Genomic DNA, 26,849 nt, shown 5'->3' with positions numbered 1-26,849 from the left:
TGCACGATTTGTGCATGACTACTGAGCGATTGCACGATTACGATGTCGTAATCGTGCAATCGCTCAGTATTATCGCTAAGTGGATGTCTGAAGAATCTGACAAGTCCTGGAAATTCCATATTAGCAATTACTGATCTAATACTGCATTGCTAAAGGGCCATAGAAAAATATTTAGGTTCAAGTCTTCTTTCTGTTAGCCTATAGCCCTATACCATAACAAGGTTACTGTTACTCCATTGCTTTACTAATTATCATTGTCTCTTTCTTTTTACTTTTACAAGTTATTTTAATTCATACATACTGTATACAAAATCAAATACGTTCTAAAAATTGTCTCTGAGCTCAACAAAGAGTTCAACACAACATTTATCTTGCATGACACACATACAGTACAGTATGTCCCTGTTTAGTGTTTAGACAATTCTTCTAGGATATAATCCTTTTATTAGATCTGCACGCTGAAAGAATAAAGCCCCGTACATATAGTGAAAGCTCATATGTGTCAACATAAATCACACAAGACTTATAAAAGCAGCCACAATGCATTGTTTTGATGCAGCACTACCAAGGGCTAGATCCCAAGGGTCTGCTCTGAGCAGAAAGATTTCAACTAATGCCAAATTGACCTTTTCCCAGAATATATATGTAAAAGCTGTTGAACCTTTAGAGTTAAAGCCTTTTCTGTTCAGCGCACCCAGCAGGTTTCCTAGAAGCTCTGTTTTTTGCAGGTGAGTCACAGGCCGCAAAGGCTCTATATGTCAGTTTGTTGACCTTGGCAATATATCTCTAAGCAAGGGGGCACAGCAGGAGATGAGCTACAAAGGCATTGTTATACAAATGACATAATGCTTTATTTTATAAATATTCCAGTGGATTTTTCAAATAGTCTTTTTTGTCTTGAATACTACTGTATGTGCTCATCTAGAAGCATTATATCTGTGCTGAAGGCACTTTCAGGAGTCACTTCAATTAGCGCGCGTGTGTGTATATATTTGTGATATATAGTTCACTTGGTATTGTGGCAAAATCATGGATTTTTGTGAATATCTGTATGGGAGAGACGAAAAATTTGACATGTAGGTGGGATGTGGAATCATGGCCCTGATTCAGACCTGCTGCGTGCCGCAGGCAGCACGCAGGGTCTGTGGGCATTTTTTTTTCTCCAGGGCGCTCGCAAAGCTGTGGTTGTCCACCCACAGCTTGTGTGAGCGGGCTGGAGACTGTCGCAATTATAGCGACCATCGGGCTTGCGATGAGACCCTGGGCTGCCGCAAGCCCGAGTGGACTCCCTGCTCTAATAGTGATGTCAGTAGGTCCTCCCACAAACGCCAGGCGTTCCTAAGGGAACGCCTGCGTTTGTGCAGCCACACCCCTACCCGCCTACAAAACGGGGCAAGCTGTCACTCACCATCGACAGCAGCCCCATCTTGTAGCGAACCCCGCAGCGACTGAAGCTCAGTCGCTCGTCGGGGCTTGCGCACATGGGCGCCGAGAGGGGGGGGCTTGCTAGAGGGGCCCGGCGGGGCCCGGGTCCGGCATTGCCCCCTCCTTCCTCATAGCAGCTCAGCACACAACTTGTGCTTGGGTGCGGTGTGAGACTGCTCACGGCTGCTGCAGCAGCTGGAGCAGTGTCTTATGGCTGTGGGGGGGGGGGCGATCACAGTGATCGCGCCCCCCCTGCTTCGCGCTGGGCTGGGGGGCTTACAGCACCCCCCTCCCTGGCGTAGCGGCCCTGCAAAAGTGATATATATATATTTTTCAAACGATTAGGCCACGCCCTCTCTTTTACACAGGCCAGGCTCTCTATGGCCCTGCTCGCGCATGCGCAGTGCCAAAACAGATAGCCGCTTGCGAGCGGCTCTGAATTAGGCCCCATGTTCTGGACCGAGATTCAGACCTCATTGAATCAATCACTCAGGGCTCTATTTATTAACATTAGCGCCGGGGGGCGGGGCTTAGCGTCGGTGGGGGGGTAGTAGCGACGGTGGGTCAGCGCATGCGCGGGCTCTTAGTCGCGGTATTTTTTCCGAAAATACCGCGACTAGAGTGCGGATGGGATCCGCAGGGACAGAGCTTTATCGCAAGCTCTGTCCCTGCAAGGGATTTATAGTAAATCCCTGTGATATTGCCGGAATTCGCAATGCGAATTCACTCGGTAATATCACACTACAATCCGCATTCAATATGCGGATTGTAGTAAATAGAGCCCTAAGACTGGCAAGAAGATAAAATTATGCACATGTACTGATTATGATCTTATTCTATCTGCTTTTATCTCTGCACTTATGTTATACCATATAAAATATTTTTGTAAAACATGTAGGGCCTCATAGACAAATGAATGTAAAGGGGTTAATACCACTTTTCAGATATTTTAATTAAAATTTATTTATCTACTGTCACAATTCAGTTGATCTCTGTCTCCTGTACTAATCCCAAATTTAACTAAAACTTCATAAGCTCTCTCTCTTTGGGCTCTATTTACTACAATCCGCATATTGAATGCGGATTGTAGTGTGATATTACCGAGTGAATTCGCATTGCGAATTCAGGCAATTTCACAGGGATTTACTATAAATCCCTTGCAGGGACAGAGCTTGCGATAAAGCTCTGTCCCTGCGGATCCCATCCGCACTCTAGTCGCGGTATTTTCGGAAAAAATACCGCGACTAAGAGCCCGCGCATGCGCCGACCCACCGTCGCTGCTACCCCCCACTGACGCTAAGCCCCTCCCCCCACGATCGCGGACCCCCGCGACCCCCCCCTCCCTTCATTACACTTACCTGCATCCTCCTGGCCTCCGGTTATCTTCTCCGGGCTTCCCGATCAGGTGATCTCCCATACTGCACTGGGGCCGATCACCTGATGACCGGGCAGCAGTGCACTGTGGGAGACCAGCTGACCGGAGAGGAGCCATCACCAGAGGCCCGATCACCGGTCCCTGGATTCAGGTAAGTAAAAAAAAAATGTTTCAATTTTTTTTTTCTTTTTTTTACAGCAATCAGCCTGCGGTCTATTTAGACCACACAGTTGATTACTGGTACCAGCTCCCGCCTCTGCTCTCCCCGTTAGAGTCCGGTAACCGGGGGAGACCCTGGATAACTCTGGTCGGATCACATTTCCCATTACAATTATGGGAAATGCGATCTACTTTACTAAAAATAAGTGATACTTAGGGGTTGGAGTAGAATTTTACTAATTCTACTCCAATTGCCCTGTAATAACTACAGGTGAAACTAAAATAATGTGAAAAGGGTGTGAACACACCATTTTTCACTTTATTTTAGTAAAAATAATGTTAATAAATAGAGCCCTTTATCTCTACTGATATCTTTGCATTATTATCGAAGCACACGGTGATTGCCCCTAAACTGAATTAAAATACAATATACTTAACTGAATTCTTTCTCAAGTTATCATCCCGTTTATCAGCTCCCTTGCCTACACCTGCCTCACATGCTTTCTTGCCTCACACTACTTATTGGACTCTTCAGTCCAGCTTTAGTTCCCAACATTGCACAGAGGGCCTGATTCAGACCCGCTCGCAAGCGGGTCGATGGTGGCCCAGTGCGCATGCGCGAGACCCAGATAGCGACGGGCAAACCGTCGCTCCGGGTCTCGTACCAAAGGGGGCGTGCTGTCGATGTTGAGTGACAGCACGCCCCCTTTGGTGGGCGGGCCGGGGGCGTGGCTGCCCAGACGGAGGCGTTCCCATGGGAACGCCTACCGTCTGGGGCCGGCCCCACTGACATCACAAGTGATGTCAGTGGGAGTGCTTTCGGCTCTGTTAGAGCCGAAAGCACTCCTGGGCTTGCGGCAACGAGACCCTACCACAAGGGTCTCGTCACAAGCCTGATGGTCGCGATGGTCTTGACCAACGCGACCATCATCATGGCCGCTCGCTATAGCTGTGGGTGGTCACCAACAGCTATGCGAGCGGCCAGAAGGCCGCTCAAAAAAACCAGAGGGCCGGCCCTGATTCAGAGCGAGCACTCTGTCAGAGCGTCCGGCTCTGAATCAGGCCCAGAGACTGCACTGACTAAGGTGGTCAATTATTTGATCACTATTAAATCAGGGTTGCCTACCTTTAACATTCTCTTCCCGGGAGAAGCCCGGGTAAGAGATGCAGCAGGGGGCCGACGGGGGCGGGGCTTGACGATTTGCGTCATTAAGCCCCGCCCCCTCATGGTAAAATTGCCGCGATTTGGCATAATTTACATAGGGGGCGGGGCCAAATGCTGTGATTCATGCAGAATCACAGCTTAAGCCCCGCCCCCTTCACGGAGACCCGCGATTGCCGCAGGTTTTCTCCTAATTCTGCCCACTTCACTAGGAAGTGGGCAGAATGCGGGAGAAATGCCTACCCTTCCGGGGGTGCGGGGGGTTACCCGAAAAATCGGGAGCCTCCCGCGAAAACCGGGAGGGTAGGCATGTATGTAAAATCAAAATGCCAAACATCACTTCTAATTTTCTTGGATCTTTTTGCTGTATTTGACTACTCTATTTTCATACAAGCACTACATTCCCTAGGTCTTCAGGACACAGGGCCCGATTCAGACCTGGACGCTAAGCCGCGGACGCACGCTATGGGCGATTGTCGCCCGTCTGCGCATGCGTATGCGGCAAATTATGCATGCGCGAACCAGTCACTGCGTCTGGGAATCGTGCGCACGTAGTACACAGACAGGATGCTACTTTGAGTGACAGAATGTGCCGTTTGTGGGTGGTAACAAGGGAAGGTGCTTGTGAACGGGGGAGTGGTGCTGCGAACGCAGGCGTATCAGGGTGTCAAAACTGAGTTTTATGGGTGTGCATAATTAGCATGGAAGCGTAATTGTACATGTCACTTGGTTGCATTTCAGCCTGCAGTGATCGCAGTGCTTGCGGCGGGGTAGGGTCTACCTCAAGCGCTGCGTGCTGCTCCGATGGCTCTCGATGGTTCTGATTAATCATACACTTCCAGGAGATAACGTATGATAAGAAAGAAAAGTGGGCGTCTTTATACCGGCGTGCGTTCACTCTGCCGTCGCTCTCTAAAACATAGAGGGCGTCCTTACACCAGACAGTGCGATCGCAGAATTTGCATACCCGGCCCCTTTTGGCAGCAAGAGAGCACAGCTTAGCGTTCAGGTCTGAATCGACTATCCTATCCTAGGCCCTCATTCAGAGCCGCTCGTTAGCGGCAGTACGCTCGTTCCGAGCGATGTTCGCACATCTGCGCATGCGTACGGTTTTTAGTACGCATGCGCGAACCAGTCAGTGTGGCCAAAAATCGTTTGTACGCTATATAGCGAGTGCCTGCTATTTTGAGTGACAGAATGAGGCGTATGTGGGTGGTAACAGGGGAAGGTGCTTGAAAACGGGGGAGTGGAATTCGAACGCAGGCGTGCTTAAAGGTCAAAACGGGCATTTTAAGGGTGTGCATAATTAATCCAGCAGCGTCATTGACCACGTCACTTGGTTTTTTTAAACTCAGAACTGCTCGCAAAATAGCGGTTGAAAAAACCAACCACAACAATAGCGAGCAGTTCATACGCTGTACGATGTACTCGATTAATCTAATAAATAGCGGACATGACGTATGGTGCGAGCGGCCAGGGGGCGTTTTTATCAAATAAACGAGCGTATGTTTTGCTCGCTCGTTCAGACTTAGAGGTGTGAACAGACTGCAATGTGCGAACGGATCATTTGAATAGCCACCCCTTGTTTTTGAACGAACGACCGCAAATAGCGAACGGCTCTGAATGAGGGCCCTAGTTCTCATCCTCTTTCACTTTTTGTTTATCTGGCTACATGTCCTCACTATTTCCTTACAAATTGGAGTACCACAAGGCTCAGTCCTAATCCTCTGCTCATCTCTATCCATGACACATAGGGCTGTATCCAATTAGCGGCGAAAAGCCGTTTTCGCCAAGAAAGTTTCGCCGGTGACATCATTTCGCCAGGCGAAAAGTTTCACCCGTATTCAATTCCAAAGTCTTTTCGCAGATGTGCATAGTATCCAGCGGAAAAGATTCGCCTATAAAAGCAGGCGGAAAAAAGTGCAGAATTGGTGTTTTGGGGTGCAAAGTTGCGGGAATCCCCCTACAGCCTTGGAACAGTCCCCCAAAGGTAAACTGCGTACATTTTTTTTTTTTTAAAAAGACTTTACATCACCCCAAAAACTTACTTTCGTTTTGGGGGTGGAAAAGTCCAAAGAGGGGGATAAACTGAAAAACTAGCGAAATAGACTCCAGGGGGTCCCCAAGCATGCCCCAGGTGTTTTTTTGATTGCCGGTGCTTGCGGCAGGTGGATTTTTCACTATTTTTTAAACTTCACTTTAGCAGCTTTAAAATATGCTAGACCCATTTTCAGGTACCCCAAATTTGCTGGAACTACTTATTTTCTCAAAAAAAAACCTGCTATATGCTATTCTTCACCACTTACTCAAAGACGCTAATTAGCAGCTATTGAGACAATTTCAATTCCCCAAATACCTTCAGCAGGGCTATTCAGGGGTATCCAAAGTGATCCCCCATGTCAGTGCATCTTTTGGGGGGTGTCAGGCTGATTTCCCCAAATCTGACAGTACTTTTTGCTTGTTTGCATTTCGCCGGGTCCTGTTTTCGCTGATTTCGAATTGAAAGCGGCAGCGAGCGCGATATTTTTCCGCATGGAAATCCGGTGATGACGCCGAAAACCTTGCCAGCGGGACTTTTCTCACCTAAGTGAATATGGCCCTTACTGTGAAAAGAAATGCACTCCTTTGCATTCAATATAATTTGGATAATACCCACATTTATTGCAGATCTCTCACCATGGGCTCTATTTATTAACATTATTTTTACTAAAATAAAGTGAAAAAGGGTGTTTTCACACCCTTTTCACATTATTTTAGTTTCACCTGTAGTTACTATAGGGCAATTGGAGTAGAATTAGTAAAATTCTACTCCAACCCCTAGTATCACTTACTTTTAGTAAAGCAGATCGCATTTCCCATAATTGTAATGGGAAATGTGATCCGACCATAGTTACTACTGGAGGTGGCGTTATCCAGGGTCTCCCCCGGTTACCGGGCTCCCACTCTGCTCTAACAGGGAGAGCAGAGGCGGGAGCCGGTACCAGTAATCAGCTATGTGGTCTAAATAGACCGCAAGCTGATTGCTGTAAAAAAAAGAAAAAAAAAATGAAACATTTTTATTTTACTTACCTGACTCCAGGGACCGGTAATCGGGCCTCCGGTGATGGCTCCTCTCCAGTCAGCTGGTCTCCCACAGTGCACTGCTGCCCGGTCATCAGGTGATCGGGCCCCAGTGCAGTATGGGAGATCACCTGAACGGGAAGCCCGGAGAAAATCACCGGAGGCCAGGAGGATTCAGGTAAGTGTAATGAAGGGAGGGGGGGGTCGCGGGGGTCTGCGATCGCGGGAGGTGGGGCTTAGCGCCAGGGGGCGGGGCTTAGCACCGGTGGGGGGGGCAGCAGCGACGGTGGGTCGGCGCATGCGTGGGCTCTTAGTCGCGGTATTTTTTCCGAAAATACCGCGACTAACGCGGTATTTTTTCCGAAAATACCGCGACTAGAGTGCAGATGGGATCCGCAGGGACAGAGCTTTATCGCAAGCTGTGTCCCTGCAAGGGATTTATAGTAAATCCCTGTGATATTGCCGGAATTCGCAATGCAAATTCACTCGGTAATATCACACTACAATCCGCATTCAATATGCGGATTGTAGTAAATAGAGCCCCATCTGTGTTGACCAGTGCTACTGAATTGTATTTTGGATATCCTCTTACCACCTCAAACTTCATCTTTCAAAACCTGAGCTAATAAGTTTCACATCAGCCATCACAACAGTAAACCCTACCCCTCACGCTCGCTGCCAAGGTGTAATCCTTCACTGTCCTTTGCTCACCACATTCAGCCTGTTTCCAAATCTTATTACATACATCAAGGCAACATTTGCAGAATACAGTATGCACTTATCTCACAGAAGACACTGCAAAAAATGTTAATTTGTGCACTCATTGAGGGGCCTATTCATCATACGATAAATAGCCCGGTAACCATGCGGAAACGCTAATTTCTGCATATTTAGGTTACTGGGCTATTCATCATCAGGGGTCTGATATTCAGCAGACTCTGAAAACTGAAAGTTTTCGGAGTTTGCTTCCGAGAACAAGTGCCATCTTCAGACGGCGCTTGTTCTCGGATCCCCTCTCCTTCCTATGGGAAGGAGTTCCGGGGATGCGAAGAGGGATCCCTCCGCGCCTCCTCACTACCTCCCCAGCAGCTTTGCACATGAGTGACCCAAGGTCACAAATGCGTAGCCGGGACGACGGAGAGTAGGTAAGTAACTAACCGCGGGAACAACTGCTTTTGGAGCAGCTGTCCACGCACCGGGGCAATGATGAATTTCTCCGGTGTCACATTTTCCCCGCTGCGAGTTGGATACTTAAGTATCTCTCGCAGGGAATTCAATACTTCGGCCATACGGCCTCCGATGATGAATAGGTCCCTATGTCCCATATTGATTATTGCAATATCTTCCCCTTACCAGAATTTCAGCCCTACAATGTATTTGGAGCTATGCTGATTTAGCTCAGAAAACATTCTATTGTTGCTTTCCTCTATCAGTATCTATATTGGTTGCCTGTAGTTTAATCAAATCCAATATAGAAATACTTCTACTAACATAAAAGACTTATATCAAAATAGTTCTCCACTCGATCCCTCTACTCTGCGCAAGATCTGTGTTTCTTCACCTTTTTACTTGCTCCTGTTCCCAGTTACAGGACTTTTTCGGGTTGCACACTGTGGAACGCCCTCCCTCACACAACAAGAATCTCCTCTAACCTCCAAACCTTGAAGCTTTTTCTGAAATCTCACCTCTTCAGGCAAGCTGATGACATTCCTGGGCCTCCCACTTTAAGATATTCTACCTGATAAATACCCTTCTACACAGTACACTCAGAACTTACATGTTTAAAAATGTTTTACTGAAATACCGCTGACCCCTAACCAACATTTCTGTGTAACTGGATCATATACGGTAGCTCACCAAGCACTTTTTACCTTTGCAATCTGGCTGGACCAATATGCAATATTTAGCACTTAACCTCAGAACCGTGTCTGGCCGAGATTAGACACGCTGGGCATCGCTGGGATATGTGAGAGTTTTTCCCAATCAAACACTCATATTTATTAAGAATCATATTTTACTGAATCGCGTTTTCTGATGGTCTATGGAATCGCGTTTGATTGTGTGCGAGTTCAGTCGTATTGGGCTGAAATGAACAGAAGTGCCTATGAGCAGCGTGATCTGCAGAAGCACTGCACAGATCAGTGTGATCTGTGCAGTGCTTCTGAGTGTGTTTTGGTGTAATCAAGGGTAAAAAAAATGAAAGAAAATATCGTGGGATACCCCCCCTCCCAAAGCATAACTAGCCCTGGACCTTTGAGCCTGTTCTGGTACAGGAAAATCGGGGGGAAAACCAACATGGGGTTCCCCCTAATATCCTATAAGCAGCAGTAAGCTGAACCAGCCAAGGTGGTAATGTCACAGCAGGCAGACACTCAGCATGAGGTCCCCCTGCCAAAGCATTCACCAACCCCAAACTGGTCAGCCCAGGACTGGTAATCCTCGGAAAGTGGGTACCCCAAAAATAAAATGGGGTGTCCCCTCACGAGGATCAACCAGTCCTAAGGAGTAGGTAAGTAGTGAGTGTGAGTTAGTGAGTGAATGTGTAATAAGGTCATACTTGCCAACTCTCCCTCATTGTCAGGGAGACTCCCTGAAATAGTAGCAATCTCCCTGTCTCCCTGAAGAGTCTAGCAATCTCCCTCATTTCATCCTTACCCCCATTATGAAGCTGTTATATCAAAAAACAGAGATATATACATTCAAATGGGATCATTAGTGTCATTTCCTTGCATTGGTTATTATAAGGCACAATGATCCCTATGAATTTCTGAAAAGTATTAGTGTGTTTTCATCAACAAACAGATCTAACTGCTTTTGGGCTGGTTTACATTTGGATGTAAGTCAGGTTTAGGACACGCCTCTCAGATTTATCAGTAAACGCCCACTGTAACACGCGCTCATAGGTGCTGCTTTCGCAATCTCCCTGAAATGCTTTTTCAAAAGTAGGCAAGTATGAATAAGGGGTTAAAACCTTCTGTGTTCTGTCTTTTTTTTTTCTTCACAGTGGGGCTGCAGGTGTCAGCAGCCTGCTGGCATTTCAGGTATTACAAGTGCCGCAGGACAGGCTTACTTGGACCTGTAGTCCCACTGTGAAGAACAATAGTATTTCTATATTTAACCCATTATCCCCGCACCCACCGCCTTCAGGGGTGCAGGGCAGAGCCCTGGGCTTATTACACATTCACTCACTGACCCGAGCTTTTATACCCATGTTTACCTTTAATAAATCTCTGTGTTTCAAAATCAGGGAAAACACGCACAGGAATGCAATTTCGGCCAGACATGATTATTAGTAAATATTCCCCACATTTACCAGTAGATTGTAAGCGTTGCAAGTAGGGTTCTCTTCTCTATCTGTCTGCTAATACCCTGGGGTTTATTCCCGACACTTCTTTTCTTGTTTTTGCCTGACATTTAAAAGGACAATGCTTTTAAGAGCAAGACACGGCTAGTAAATGCACTGCCCTTTTAAATATTGGGTATAAACAGGAACATATGTTTTACAACCTGACACTTCATAAATTACCCCCTTAGTCTCATTTCATATATGTGTTTGTTCCCAATTCTAAAGCACAACAGAATATGCTGGAGTATATAAGCAAATGTTTATAAATAAATTAATTAATTAATCAATAGTCAATTATGTGCAATTTGGAATCCTTGGCAAAATCCAGGTCATAGATAAACAATCATATAGTGCTGCTCAATCCAGAAACTCCTTGCCACCAGAGTAGAAAGATTCTGAAATAAATGGATACAGGAGAGCGCACTCAGGGCCTGATTCAGACCCGCTCGCTATGATGCGTTCGCATGCAGCCAGCTGATTGTTTGCATTCTGCACATGTGTACGCATCACAATGCGCATGCGTGAACCAGTGCCAGCGATCGGGAAGCATTGGCTCACTGTGCATAGACAGCCCGGCTGATTGAGTGACAGGAGAAGCCGTTTGTGTGTGGTGACAGGGGCTGGCCGTTATAAACGGGGGAGTAGAGGTGCGAACGCAGGCGTGCCTGAGAGTCTTAACGCCGTTTCAGAGGCGTGCATAATTAAGAGGCAGCATCATAGTACACGTCACTTGGCTGAAATTTACACTGAAGCGCTCGCAGTGCTTGCGGCAGGGTACGGACAACCACAAGTGCTGCGATCGCATCTGATAGTACTCAATGTTACCGATGGTTGCATACACTTCCTGGAGATGACGTGCCAAAGTGGACGTCTTAAGACAGGCTGGTGGACGTCTGCATACACAATGCGATCGCACGCTAAGACATAGTGGGCGTGCTAATGCCTTGCCATGCGAATGCCTGCCTTGCCGAATTTGCATACGCATCTAGCGAGTGGGCCTTCAGTCCACAGCCTCCACATCACAAGTCACACCTCAACATGTTTCGTCACTCAACACCTCATGATGAAGTCATTGAGTGGCGAAACATGTTGAGGTGTGACTTGTGATGTGGACGCTGTAACGAGATCTGCCTGTGTCCAGAGACGGCGTTACTCGTGGAAGAGGTCTCATTCCTGGACCTGCTGCAATCTGCCAGGGACTGAATGACCACTGAAATTTCATGCTTGCTGTTTTAGACTTTAAATCATACATGCCTACCCTCCCGGTTTTCGCCGGAGGCTCCAGATTTTTCGGGTAACCCCCCGCACCCCCGGAAGGGTAGGCATTTCTCCCGCATTCTGCCCACTTCCTAGTGAAGTGGGCAGAATGAGGAGAATACCCACTGCGATCGCGGGTCTCCGTGAAGGGGGCGGGGGTTTAAGATGTGATTCTGCATGAATCACAGCATTTGGCCCCGCCCCCTATGTAAATTTCACCCAATAGCGGCAGTTTTGCCACGAGGGGGTGGGGCTTAATGACGCGATTCATTAGGCCCCGCCCCCATCGCCCCCCTGCTGCTTCTCTTACCCGGGCTTCTCCCGGGAAGAGATTCTAAAAGGTAGGTAAGTATGCTTTAAATGTATGTGGATATTTACACAAGTAAAGAGTGTGTTTTACCTTATTTCTGAGCGCTCTCCTGTATCCATTTATTTCAGTTTATAAATAAATGTTAATAAATAGACTGCATAAATGGGGTGTGAGAACCAATCAGATGCCGCAATCTCTGTGACTTCAGCTTTTATTTAGTGCCTGTTATTAGACAGGCTATGTGATGAACCACAGCTGAATAAAGAGTCTAGGATCTGAGGAGGGGAAAAAACAGATTAATACTATTTAAGATTAGTTGATAATACATCTTTAAATGAATTAAGACGCTGAGGGTATGATTCAACTCAGTGCGCTGTTAATTAGCGCTGGGACTGAGGTATTCAATTGGCCAACTACAGGATTTCTGTTCGCAGTCTCCAGGCGTCTTCAGGACCATGTGATATCCTACGTGAATATATAATGCTGACTGAAGTCAGTGCCTTCCCCCGGCGATCTCTGTGGTTGCCGGCTCGGTGTGCTGCTGGATTTTCCACTAGGGGTGGCCTAGCATTTCAGACAGTAAATATATTTTTGTCAGCTGACCCTTCATGTCAGTTTGGCACCACGGTTGATTACCCTGCCAATATAAATGTACCCTGTGCACCATACTAGTGCCAGAGTATCAGGTCTCCCATCTGTGCACCAGCGTTACATCTGATAGGATTCTTATATTATATGTGAACTGGGGAAGGAAGGGGGGAAGTGCGGACTGGGGGCAGACTGAACCGAACACAGCAGTCCATGGTGCCCCCCATTCAGCATCTCACTTGCTGTTTAATGGACACCGGGTTGGAAGGGGGAGGCAGTGAGGCTGCAATGCTCACCTCCAGTGCAGGGTGGGCCAGGGGCGAGGTGGAGGTTGACATCTTCTTTCCGTCAGTGGCAGCTCCAAGCAGTGAGCTGCACTTAAATGTAGCCAATAGGTCACGCTGCGCTGACGTTTCTATATGAAAAGCCAGTGCAGAGTGACTTTTGGTCTGTAATACAGGGCCGATCGGCAGGGATATTTTACCTGGCGGATTACCTAAGAAATATAGCCAGTGACCCTGACCTGCCAATTTTGTACCACTCCCACATTGTCACCTCTAGGGGACAGTCAGAGGGCCGCAACTTGTGGACCCCCTGCAGCAAAGTCTATCTTGCCTTGCAGAAGTTCTTGGTGAATACCAGGGGTCCATGAGACTGTGCACCTCTGGTAATTAATGTTGCGGGGAAACCCATTTCACGTACAATTAGTGGGTTACCCCATGTTACCAGAGAATTTACCACACAGGGAAAAGGCTAAATAATTGAATAGCTCCGGGAGTGTAACCCTGAGCTTTTACCCACGCGGTAAACCCTGCATTCAATTCACTATGCCCGTAAGCCAAGCAGTCAGAGCCAGAGACAATGATATTCTAAGCCAGTGGTCAGAGCCAGAAGTCACAGGAAGAACAGGCCTCAGAGAAGCTAGCATAGGAAACACAATCACCGGCAATTGATAACAGGACAGGTGGGAACCATTATATAGGCACTTCCAATAAGGTAAGAGAGAAGACATCAGAGGACAAGTGGCCATGTAAAATAGAAAAACAGAAAAAAAAAGTACTTAATTGCAATTGGCTAAAAAAAAAAATTATATTTTGATTATAACACGGTAAACATCTAGGGGATCTCAGTTTGGGGAGAGCTGGTACTTCTTAACTGGGGCTGGGCCATCTTGAGGGGATCGGTATGAAATACCACCGGACGCATGTTCTAATCCCGACGCTGGAAGACCGGCGGTTCTAATCCCGACAGGTATTTTAGTATTTATTAACCTAACCCGCCCCCTAACCCTTCCTTAGGGGTGCCTAACCCTAACCGTCCCCCCCAAGTGCCCACTAACCCTAACCCCCCCTGTAAGTGTCGAAACCTAACCCCTCCTTCCCCGCAGTGTCCTGGGGGGTGCCTAACCCTAACCTCCCCCCGGGGGTACCTAACCCTAACCCCCCCTTCCATACCTTCCAACATAAATCTCTCCAGGCGGGACACTATGCTCTGGTCCTGGACTTCCCTGGTAATTTATGATTGGTGATGGCTCTAGGGGTGGGGCTGCAGTACAGTCCAAAATTCAAATAGGGGAGTCACACCAACTGCCAGTGAGTCCCAGCCAGTGATGTTTGGCAGTGTGTGAAATGACAGTTGGTGTGGCTCCCCTATTTGAATTTTGAACCTCTTACCAGGGAAGTCCAGGACAAGAGCATTGTGTCCTTCCTTGAGAGGGTCATGTTGAGAGGTATGCCTTTCCCCTACCCTAACCCTCCTGTCCCCCGCGGCTGTCCGCGCCCGGCGCACAGTTTACCTTTGATCGGTATGTGTCGGGTTCCCGGCATAGGTAAAATGACAGGCGTCGGGATTTCTACGCCTGTCATTAGACCCTTGCTGGGATTAGACAGTCGGGATGCCGACAGTCGGCATTTAGACCGTCGACATGCCGAATGCATACCATCTTGAGCAGTGCTCGAAGTGTGCCAGTATACAACGGTATGGCATGCCGGCACTTCGAGCACTAAACTATTTTTTTTTTCAACTTAAGCAGAGGGCAGCGGTGTGGCTTCAGTGCTGAGTTGGAAAGCAATGTGCATGCCTCCGCCCGCTACACTGACACTGCTTACGGGCTGTCAGTGTGTACTAGGACAGCCCCAGCCCCTAAAGCCAGCCGAAATGTGAGGGAATGAGTAAGTGTTTTTTGTTCTATAATAAGCACAACATTTGTACCCCAACTCCCCAACATCCTTATCATGCCTGCTTACTACAGTGCATGTAGTCACAGATGTGAGGGTGCTGGCTACGGGCGGCTGGAGACTCTGGCAGCTGTTCAGTCGCTGACAGAATGCCGGCTCCAGATACACTGCTTCTCGCAGCCAGAGCTCACTGATCTCCCTCACTGCTCGTGCCACAGCTACCCGGATCCTGACAGCGGAGGTTGCCATGGCTGGTGTGTAATGTATCGTGTGTCCCCGTGGAGGGGCCTCCGGGGATGGGAAGGTGTCAGGAGTACTGGCGAAAGTGGAGGGGGGGTTCGGGAGTATGGCCGCGAGTGGGGGGTGTCATGTATGGCCGCGAGTGGGGGGTGTCAGGTATGGCCTTCGTGGGGGGGGGGGGTTCGGGAGTATGTCCGCAAACCGGAGATGGAGGGGCTTGCAGCGTGCGGGGTGTCACCGGCATCACTCTGAAATCTCTCATTAGTGTGTCAGACCTGTGTTAAAGAGGGGAGCCGAGGAAGAGAAAAGAGGGGGGAGAGTAAGAAAAAGAGGGAGATCAGGTTGCCACCTATTTATTAGAATTATTAATTTATTAGAATTATTATTAGCACTCAGAGCATCTGATTTCCAGACTGTCCAAAGTGTTAATACCAGACAGGTAGCATCTGGAAGTTTTTTCCATTTTTTTTTTTTTTTTACTTTTCACTTTACAAGCTGAACTCCCCGCATACCCACTGCCTCCTTGCCTGCCTCTAGTCCTGACCCACCTCTAGTCATCTACTGCCTACTAGCAAGCCTCCTCACCCATCTCCCTGTCCCATCCAGTACTCTCACACCCATCTTGCCACTGTCTAATAACCTCCACCTGCCTCCTCACCTGCCTCCAGTCCACTCCCGTCTACCCACCCACCACCTCCTTGCCTGCCTTTAATCCTCACCCACCTCCAGTCCTCTCCTGCCTACCAGCACGCCCCTTGCCTCTCTCCCTGTCCCCACCCAGTCCTCTCTTACCTACCCTCTCTCCTCCTCACTTGCCTTTAGTCTTCTCCTGCCTACCCGCCTGCCTTTTCACCTGCCTCCAGTCCACTCCTGTCTACCCACTCGTCTCCTCACCTCCATCTAGTCCTTGCCCACTTCCAGTCCTCTCACAGCTACTCGCCCACCTACTCTACGCACCCGCGTCCCCGTCTGCCTCCACTCCTTGCCCATCTCCATCATCCGTAACTGTAATTCCGTCTGGACAAGTGCCCTCTGCATCTGCTGTTGGCACTGGACTGCATAAAAATACATCCCCTCCCTGACACTATTTTATTTTATCCATGGCATGTCCTGATAGCCGGAGAGAAATTGGTAGGTTTGAACTCCTGTTTTGGCAGATGTAATTTTTAATAAAACAGTGTAGAGGGTGAAAATTCAACTGTCCATTCTATGAAGGCTGCTCCTGGCGTTACATACAGTTACTATAGTTACAGTGTCAGATCTATAACTGAGCAACTATATAGGGACTAGCCGGGAACAGTGCCCAGTGCACCAAGAGTGGTATATTCCAGCCTGATACCAGTGCACTCAGCATGGTATATCCCAGCCTGATACCTGGTTACAAAGTTATGGCACTGTGTGAATGTGCTTATGTGAAAGTGCCCACAGTAGTAGTGCCCCTTATACAATGAAGTTTGTGGGCCTTGTATAAGAAGCACTACTACTGTGGACATTGTATAAGAGGCACTAATACTGTGGGCATTGCTTAGGGGCACTACTACTTTGGGCAGTGCATAAGGAGCACTACTACTGTGGGCACTGTAGAGGGGACAATACTACTGTGGGCATTGTATAAGGGGCACTACTATTGTGTAGCATAATGTGTATAAGGGGTACTACGGTCTGATACACTACACTAATGACAAAGGGGCGTGTCTTAAGGACACGCCCCTTGTGAGTGACCACACCCCCTTCTCTGGCACGCGCATAAGTACAACCTTAGATTTTTCCATACCCCCACTTCAAAATTCCCACTTCGACCACTGATCTTGAGACGCCAGTACCACATCGGACAGGGAGAGATAGGAGCCTGAAGCAGCCTCTCTCCCCAGCACACGCTGCTGTGTGCTGGGTTACGGAGGTTTCAGGGAGGTTGCGGTCGCTGAGCAACAGCAGTCAGTCCTCTCTCTCCCTGCAAGTGTTCCAGGGGGTGGGGGGCAATTGCACTGATCGTCTCCCTACCCTGGCTCTGCCCCCTGGCTGGAGTTTAGTATAAAAGATGAACAGGAATTAAGTACACAATGTCTAGATAGACAACAGATGTTAGATAAATATTAGTCGACAGGGACAAAAGGTCTACATAGAAAAGGTTATCATGGATGGCCTGCCACTACTCTTTACTGCCCTTTAAACATCCATCACATCCCTAAAATATAAACTCTTCATAGTTTCCCAAATACACCTCCTGGGATTCAAATACATATAAATTATATATATATATATATATATATATATATATATATATATACATATATATATATATATATATATATATATATATGTTAATGTCCTTCTATTGTACACATGGTAGCAATGTTATGGCAATACCATACATTACAGAGCACACTGCAGATAAATTAACAGAAACTCAGTACAAGAGAATACATTTTGTCCATTAATAAAGCAGAAGTTACACAAGATAGGTAATCCTTTTTGTCAGGTCTAGACACAGGAGAAATAATAAGCATTCCTCTGCTCCTGAAAAATAGAATTCACTACAGTATAAAGCTGGGTACACACTAGGCCGACGAGTCGGCCATTTGGCTGACCCGCTGACCTATCTAACAATTGGTAAGTGTATACACACTTACCAATTGTTCTGGTGATGTGTCAGCGCAGTTAGTGCTGACGTCACAGCTGGACGGGCATTTAAATTGCTGCTGAGCCGCCGGGTCCCTGCAGCATGTGTACGGGTGATCGGCAGGTTGCCCGTACATGACCAGCAGATGAAACGATATAGCTGCAAGATATATCTTCATCTGCTGTGCTGCACAGCAGATCGGATATGTAATTCACAGACTTATCCACTGTACACATCAGCAGATGTACTATAGATATATCACCTAATCAATGGAACAGGCAATATATCTATCAGTGTACCCTACTTTGATCTAGTAGTTCCATGAAAACCAGTGCATTGTTACAGTAATAACTAGTCTATGTTGGTATATATATTAAGTCTAAGCATAGATGTGTGGAACTATAGGGGTAAAATGTACACTGATTTGATGGTTTTGTACTCCGTACCATTTATAACCACAGGGTAAGACCTACTCCAAAGGGTCAATTCAAGTATGCAGAGCGGCAGCAGACTGTCAGTGATTGACAGTCTGCTGCAGTTTGTGAGGCTGGAGGGGGCGGTGACGGCCTCTGTTTCTCAAAATTGAGGCATGTCGCCGCCATTGGGGAGGAGGGAAGAGGCCTTTGCAATTCTATCCTTTGCTGAATCGGGCCCTTAGTTCAATAAATGGCTGCCGCTGCTATGTGGAAGTACTAGGTGCATTCTAATACCCCTTTTACACCAAAGTCCCTGGGTCTGACCCGGATTTGGAACATGTTTCCAACCTGGATCAGACCCGGGACAACCCCCTTTTACACTGCGGCGCCGATTCGGGCTATGCCCGAGTCGGCACCATTCACACATGACCCGGGTCAGCACTGACCCGGCTGTCCGGCGAAGGTGACCAGCGCTTTTTCCCCTCCCTCCCCCTCCGCGACCTACTTACCTTATCCTGCAGCAGTCCGGAGGCAGGGAGAGCAGGTGGGGTGCGCTGCTTCGTGCCGCTCGGACCGGCGCTGCTTGCAGTTGACACTTGGAGATGATGTCATCTCCAAGCGCCACTGAAGCCGGCCAATCAGGCGGCATGCTGCGCGACCCAGGTCATCGTGAGCTGGGCCGCGCCATTTACATTTCAGGGTGACATGGGAACAACCTGTGCTCAACCTGCAATCAAGCAGGGTCGGATCCCCGGGTCACTGGACCCGGGTTGATCTGTTTACACCGACTAAAATCCCGGGGTTATGCGCGTTCACGTGCATCAACCCGGGATATTTCTGTCGGCGTAAAAGGGGTATAATTAGCAACTATTTTTAATGTGCCACTCTATAAATTGGCCATTTCAAGCATTTCTACATTTAAACACAGTGGACACACAAGTACGAATGCAGCTGTATCTAGCAATTATTAGCAAACTGTGCATGTGTGTGGGCTGCATACGCATCATTGTGAACGTTTGAGCATTTCGGAGTCATACGCATCTTATTTCTTTGTGACAGTTGAGTGGACGTTAGTGGGTGGCAACTGGCCGCGTGCGCCTAAGAAAACCATTCTGTGGGTGCGTCATGTCGTAGAAGTGAACCCAGAATTACTCACTATTCTGAGACGTGTGTGTATACAATGTGGCTATCAAATGCAGTGGGATCTCCCGCACCTAGCATGGGTTAGGTGTAAGTGCATATTATAGTGATACTGGCTGCTGTCATGGATGGGGGGTGGTGTGATCACACAGATGTGGAGAATTGCGTTTGCAGTCCATTCGCTGCAAGCTTCCTGAATTGCGTTTGCATTGTGTGCGACTCAGAATCATGTTGAGTCTGATGCTGAGGGCATGATTCAGAGGTGCACGCTACTGCAGCAGCGACTGCGTTTTTTACTGCAGCGTGACTGCATCTTTGTGCTAATGCTGTAGCCAATGGGATTTCTCTACAGATATACCCACCGGCAGTACTAATCCACCACGGCTAAGCATATGCTGGTTTTAAAGTCCTGTTAAAGCATTCTATGACCGCAGCCTTTACGTCATTGTTGGTCGTAAAATGCTGTATATCGTATTTTTCTAACACTTTTTTTAGGGCTTTGTTAAGAAACTCCTTACCGCGGTCGGTTTGCAGCTTCTTTGGTACGCAAACCTGCAGAAATATTTCTTCAAAGCATTAGCGACGGTTGTTAGGCGTTAGGCTAAAGCCCACGATCTCTTACTGAAAATATTGATAATGGTTAATAAATACTTAAAACCATCGTTGTACTCCGCAAGGTCTATGAGCGATACCAAGTCATTGCTGATTTATATCCGATACGCAGATCATATTCCTTTTATAGTTTTTCCTAGCCGGTTTATGTAACGTATATGCATCTTGTTTTTGCATCCATTTTTTAATATCCGTTCTTTTAATCACGCCTTTATTGGACTTATAATATTTAGCAAAACCGCTATAACTGCCGGGTTCAATACCGTGTAAAACGCCTTATTTAGCTGCTTTTTTTCGTTAGAAGTGCGTCATGACGCGCCGGATCTTTTGTTCGTAGGCATAGCAGACTGCTAGATAAAGATTTATTTACTTTTATAGATATGTCGCTTGAATCAAATAAACAATATTCATAGGTTGTAAGCTTATTTTATAAATCAACACGCTATTTCAAGGGACGCAGCATTTTATTAATAATGCTTCATCTAACAGCGTTCATTACACAGCATGCTTTTCAATGTCTGTTTAAACAGCAGCATCTTTCGATGAAAACTAATTTTATATAAAATTCTATAAAGCTTTATGTCAAACACTATCGCTTTTATATAAATTTGATTTAGAATTAATATTAAACACTATAAAAATTATATAAATTCATATAAAATTAATATTTATTTAATATTAAACACTATCAAAAGGGGAGGAAAAGTGGGAGTGTCAGGGGAGGGGTTAGGGGCGTGGTACCTGTCAAATAAAGTTTGATGGAAAAGGGTTCTCTATCTACGTATCCAAGTAAACAGACATTGGCTATTATAATTTTAGTGCAATTCAGATGAATAAAAGTGGATTGCTTGACTGGTTGTTATATTTGAAAGCACTAATGCAATTTGAACAAGCTATAAAAAAATCTTGTTGGCTATGTTTCTACGATTTGTGAGAAAATGAGCTGTTTTTTTACCACAGCAGCCAGAACAAACACGCAATTTAATTTTTCCTAAAGCCTGGACGGCAGGTGTCAATATGCACAAGTGCTTAGCCCTAACCCCCCCTCTTTGTAGCCTAACCCTTCCCAGGGGTGTACCTAACCCTAATTTGCCCCCGGGGGTGCCTAATCCAAACCCCACCCATCCTCGGGCTAAGTGGTATACTTACTCAGCTCTTGACGACTGGGATGGGGGGGGACGGGATGCCGACGCCAGTATCCTGATCTTCTTCGGGATATCGGTGCCGGCATTATGGTGGGGGACGGGATTCTGGAGTTGGTATATCGATGTCCAAGAATCGAACTACATCCCGTTCTATATACTTTATCTCTGGGACATTTTCAAACTCTTCTTCCAGCACATGCAGCTGCAATTTGAGGAACTTCTCAATTATTTCTCTGGCCTGTAGCACGGATACAGAACAAACATATTAGATTATATAAGCTATTAACCCCTTTGCTGCTGAGGGTTTCTCAGACTTTTAGTTTGTTATCTTTCAAGCTGAGCATATACAAATATAAGCCACTATGGGCTCTATTTACGACAATCCGCATATTGAATGCGGATTGTAGTGTGATATTACCGAGTGAATTCGCATTGCGAATTCAGGCAATATCACAGGGATTTACTATAAATCCCTTGCAGGGACAGAGCTTGCGATAAAGCTCTGTCCCTGCGGATCCCATCCGCACTCTAGTCGCGGTATTTTCGGAAAAAATACCGTGACTAAGAGCCCACGCATGCGCCGACCCACCGTCGCTGCTACCCCCCACCGACGCTAAGCCCCGCCCCCGGTGCTAAGCCCCGCCCCCCGCGAACCCCCCTCCCCTCCCTGTGACCCCCCCTCCCTTCATTACACTTACCTGCATCCTCCTGGCCTCCGGTGATCTTCTCCGGGCTCCCCGATCAGGTGATCTCCCATACTGCACTTGGGCCCGATCACCTGATGACCGGGCCCCAGTGCACTGTGGGAGACCAGCTGACCGGAGAGGAGCCATCACCGGAGGCCCGATCACCGGTCCCTGGATTCAGGTAAGTAAAAAAAAAATGTTCATTTTTTTTTACTTTTTTTTACAGCAATCAGCTTGCGGTCTGCTTAGACCACACAGCTGATTACTGGTACCGGCTCCCGCCTCTGCTCTCCCCGTTAGAGCAGAGTGGGAGCCCGGTAACCGGGGAAGACCCTGGATAACGCCACCTCCAGGTGGCGTTATTATCACAGGGCTTCCCCCGGTATTTTTTTACAATTTATTTTTAGTAACTATGGTCGGATCACATTTCCCATTACAATTATGGGAAGTGCGATCTGCTTTACTAAAAATAAGTGATACCTAGGGGTTGGAGTAGAATTTTACTAATTCTACTCCAATTGCCCTATAGTAACTACAGGTGATACTAAAATAATGTGAAACGGGTGTGAAAACACCCTTTTTCACTTTATTTTAGTAAAAATAATGTTAATAAATAGAGCCCTATGAATGATTTGCAGTTCTATGGATCTTAGCCATCTCTCTACTTGCCATTGTATGGGTGTACATGGATGGCGAGTGGGGTTGGCATGTAGGCTGAGTGTTCTGAGGGTGTATAGTGGGTGTGTAGGCTGAATTTCTAGCTATGCTTAGATGAGCATACACAAAGATCCGTCTGATTTTGACATATGTCTTGCATCAGGTATAGGGTTCATGTAAATGTATGCTGATAGCAATGACAGCTATTTGCAGAAGGATGGGGGCGTTGCGGCCTCACAGATGTGACCCACTCTGAATAGTGAAATACGCATTTATATCTGTACATAGTCCATACAATGCAGCTGCATTTGTGGCCAAGTGCATTACTGACATTTTTTAGGACTGATTGAGGGCGCTTACTACTTAAGTCCTTAACTAAGCTCTTCCTAACTAACGTGTAATTCAATATTAAAAATAAAATAAGATACAGATAACAGCATACACCAAAATTACCTGAATACCTTGGAGAAATAGATCCGAATACTTGAATACGTTTGAGGAAAGATAAGCACCCTGTTTAGGATGGAATATTGCTAGTTCTCCAGGGGCTAAAGAGGGAGAGTAGCCAGGATTGTGTCCATCAAAATAATAGCCTATGGCAGCAATAAAGGGCATCGCCCCTACTAATCATTATAAATAGTCTGGAAGAGGAGCCATCTTCCTCTCTTCCAGTTCTGGAACTAGGCTGGGATGAGTATCACCATTTTACAGTGCATTTTCTCTGCCCCACTGTATTTCCAGCTACTGCTTCAATTCCCCCTTTTCCATTGCCAGCTAACTTTCCCCCTATGTCCTCATGCCTGATGCTTCAGCTCAGCAGGCGCTTCAAGGAGAACCTCCCCCTGCTTCAATCCCGGCGCCCCCGGCCACCCTGTGCCCCCCCTTTCCCTGTTCACCCCCCCTCTCCGGGCCTCTTACCTATCCGCTCAGCCCCTTGTCACAGCGGCCGCCATTTCCCTCAGGCTCGGCGCGTAGCAGCCAACAGTACGCGACTCCACGCCTGCCTCCTCCCCCTGCATGCACGATAGGAGCTACGGCACTGGTGCTCTTTTGCCCTCTTCATTCATGCTGGCCCCTAGCGGGGCTCCGCTAGTCACCCAGGCAACCCCCTTCAGGCCCCACGCCCCTCCTCGCCTCAGTCCCCCTCGCGCTCCACTCACCGGTTGGCTCCGCCCACGACATCCCGGAAGCCATTTTAGCCCCCAGCCAGCAGTGGTATAAGGCCATGTTGGCCTTTGCTGCCTACCGCCGACACTGCAATAATAAATAATAATAAAATAATAATAAAAAAACCTCCCACCCCCACCCAGTGCATTTCATTACCATAATTTTTTGGCCCCAGGGCGCCAGGCCCTGTGGTTTCTCCCACGGGCTCCTTCGACCCCAGGACCCTTAGTGCAGCGGGGGTCTCAATACACAGCCCCTCCGGTCTGCCCCACCCCGTCCTGCACAGGCAATTAAGTCATTGCTACCTGAACACACCCACGTGGCCACTCCCAGCCCTCACCCATTGCACACTGGTTGGTTCCCCTATTTCACGGCAACCGTGCAGCATCAGCCCCCCCCTTTTACTCCCCCCGGCAACATTTCATGTCCGCAGGTCTTTCCCTGACTGTCCCCATTTCACATTTAGCCCCCAGTTTTACCAGCAATTATATCTGCTCTGCATGCCAGCGCGGTTATATATGCCCCCCCCTCTACTCCTGGGCCCGCTACCATCGTTTTACCATCCTGGTCAGCTGAAAGAGGTCATGCCCCATGCTTCCACCTCACAGGTTTATTTCAAGTCCTCAGAGTCTTCCAGGGTCTTCGGCTGTCCAGGATGTTCAGAAGGCAACTCAAGTCATCGTGGGTGCACCGCGCATCGAGGGACAAGCGTTAGCGGGAAGTCGATCAGGGTCGGACCTTCCTCCACTGGATCACATGAGCATGTTGTTCTCTTTTTGTGCAGCGTTTTTACTTTTCTTTGCTGTATAGCGATTCTTCCAGATACACCGTAGGCCCTGTTAAGTTCAGGGGGTGTTTGCGCAAACGATTAAGGGTAAGCATAAAAGCCCAAGAGATCTAGTACTATATTAGCAGCTAGGGTCCCGTTTGCAGTGGGGGATGGGGTCCATTGTACAAACGCAGCTCTACTTTGGTGTTTTGAGGTAAAGTATGGCAGCACATAGGGTGTAGTGGTTACCTTTACTGCCTCTCAGGGCAAACTTTGAGGGTTAATTTCCATCCTTGGCCCCATCTGTGTGGAGTATGTTATACTCCCATGTACTCTGGTTTCAGAGAGCGAATTAGGAAAGGTAAGTTTATGGGCATGTTTGCTAGTATGGCAGATGCTAAAAGGCATAAACGGGCAGCATGATTGGCATAGAGATTAGCATTCCTGCCTCACAGTACTGATGGCTTGTGTTTGAATCCCAACAAGGTCCTATCAATGTGGACTTTGTATGTTCTGTCAGTGTTTGTTTCAGGCAAGGTCCTCGTTGGCATTTTGGGTTCAGGTTACCGTCGTTCATACCTGATTTTGTTAACTGGTTTATTCGTATTCGCGTTGAGTTTTACTGGAGAACCCGACTGTGGAATACATGCAGGTGCTGAAGTACATGCAGTTTTTTCAGGAAGAAGCAGGAAGGTTAGGCAGTGTTTCAGTTCGTGATTCAAGGACATGGAGTTTTTGGTTGAAGGTTACTCGGCAGTCCTGTATACCTATGGGTTCCGCGATAGCCTGGAGGCAACACTGTCCAGCCTGTACAAGTACCTCAAGTGCCGGGCGCGGTGAGGGCTATGAGTTCATTAATGCCCTGTGCAACAGGGAGTCGGGAGTAGGTGCATTGAATTCTGCATGATGTGTGGTGACAGCCATCGGCCAGTAATATAGCCACATTGGCGGTGCAGGAGCGGGTCGAGGGGATATTGAAGCGAGCAGCGAAGGGGTATTACATAGTGTTAGAGGGTTTTTATTTGGGGTTTTCATTTGCTCTTAACGCATAATATATACGTCGTATTCCAAACGGAGCCTTCAGTCCATACGCAATCACCCGGAAGTCGTTAGGAGTAAATGGGAAGAGGAGGTTAGATTAAGGAACATGTGTGGCTCTTTCTCGTCTTTCCCTGGGAAGGGATTTTGTAGCTCACCTTTGGGGTTTGTACCTAAGAGGGTGATGGGCAAGTTTAGATTTATCTAACATCTTTCCTACCTGGAACGGTGTGTCGAAGCTGGTTTAGTGGCTGAGACAAAATCAGTGTAAAATTAGCTTGGAGCGACGCCATCTTGCGAATGGCAAACAGACTCCATCTTAAAAAAATAAGAATCTGCACGACGCCATTTTGCGAATGGCCGTCCAGCGCCATTTTAGAGAGACTCACACTTAAGTACATACGGCGATGCTATTATTAGCATCATGCGATCGCATATTATTAGCATTATGCGAACGCATATCTCCCCATATCCCATATACACATTAAGAGGGGTATTCAATATGGGAGCGAAAAGTCCGTGCTTGACTTTTCACTCCACATAGGAGATTTTCCTGGGATAAAGTATCGGGCACGCGCCCGCTTTATCCCCGTATTCAATTTAAAAGCTACGAAAACGGGACCCGGCGAAGTAGGATCGGCGAAAAGAAATGAAGTTTACCTGGAATAAATTGTAGGACCCCCCTAAAGCTATAAAAACATGGGGGATCACTATGGGTACCCCCATTTTTGCCTGCAAAAGAAACTCAGGGTTTTAAATAGCGGCTGCAGGTGTTTTTTCCCCGACATTGAAGAAGTGTTGCAGAAGAGCACTTAGGTTTTTCTTTTCGTTTTTTTAAGTGGTCCCATCAAATTTGGGGTACATGAAAATGGGTACTAGCATATTTTTAAGTCCCTAAAGTCTTTATTTAAAAATTCTGCAAGTATGCACCTGCCGCTAATAGCCTATTCTAGAATACACCTGCCACACATTTGCAGAATAGCCCTGAACCTATTTCCCTATTTTGAAACACTTTTTTCCCATTTTTTTTTTCACCCCAAATTTTCAATAATTTTTTTTGGGGTGTCCCTATTTTTTTTTAAAAAAAACTTTTTTTGACACAGTTTATTTTATAATTACATTCCCAGGGATGCAGGCTATTTTTTTTAAGCCTGCACCCCTAAACCCCAATTCTGCACTTTTTTTCGCCACCTATTCAGTGGTGAAAAGTTATCCCCGTTTTTTTCAAAGACTTTTCGAACCTGCGAAAAGTCTTTGAAATTGAATATGGTGTAAAACCAAAACCAGCGAAAAATGACGTCATCGGTGCGAAATTATCGCAAAAACTGACTTTTCACTCCAAACTGAATTGCCCTGAAAATACGCACATTAGCGAATGGATAATATCCTGCATGTGAACGCTGTTTATTAGCTGCATGCGTACACATCTGCCCCAAGTTAAAAGTACTCACTACATAAATCTAACTAATGTCTTTTCCCAAACCCCTAATACTTGCACAC

The 26,849-nt window shown here is 47.1% G+C and overlaps 1 protein-coding gene across 1 annotated transcript in view; it reads right to left on the bottom strand.

The window, feature by feature from the left end:
* Positions 1-20,868: 20,868 nt before the first annotated feature.
* Positions 20,869-26,849, bottom strand: part of ZPBP2 (zona pellucida binding protein 2) — a 50,655-nt gene continuing 44,674 nt past the window's right edge. The window contains 2 exon segments of the mRNA XM_088474542.1: positions 20,869-20,922; positions 21,172-21,270. Coding sequence (XP_088330668.1) covers positions 20,869-20,922; positions 21,172-21,270 — 153 coding nt within the window.

Source organism: Taudactylus pleione, unplaced genomic scaffold (assembly GCF_031769625.1).
Source record: "Taudactylus pleione unplaced genomic scaffold, aTauple2 ptg000155l, whole genome shotgun sequence".
Lineage (NCBI taxonomy): Eukaryota > Metazoa > Chordata > Amphibia > Anura > Myobatrachidae > Taudactylus > Taudactylus pleione.
This window is presented reverse-complemented; position numbering and strand designations above follow the sequence as displayed.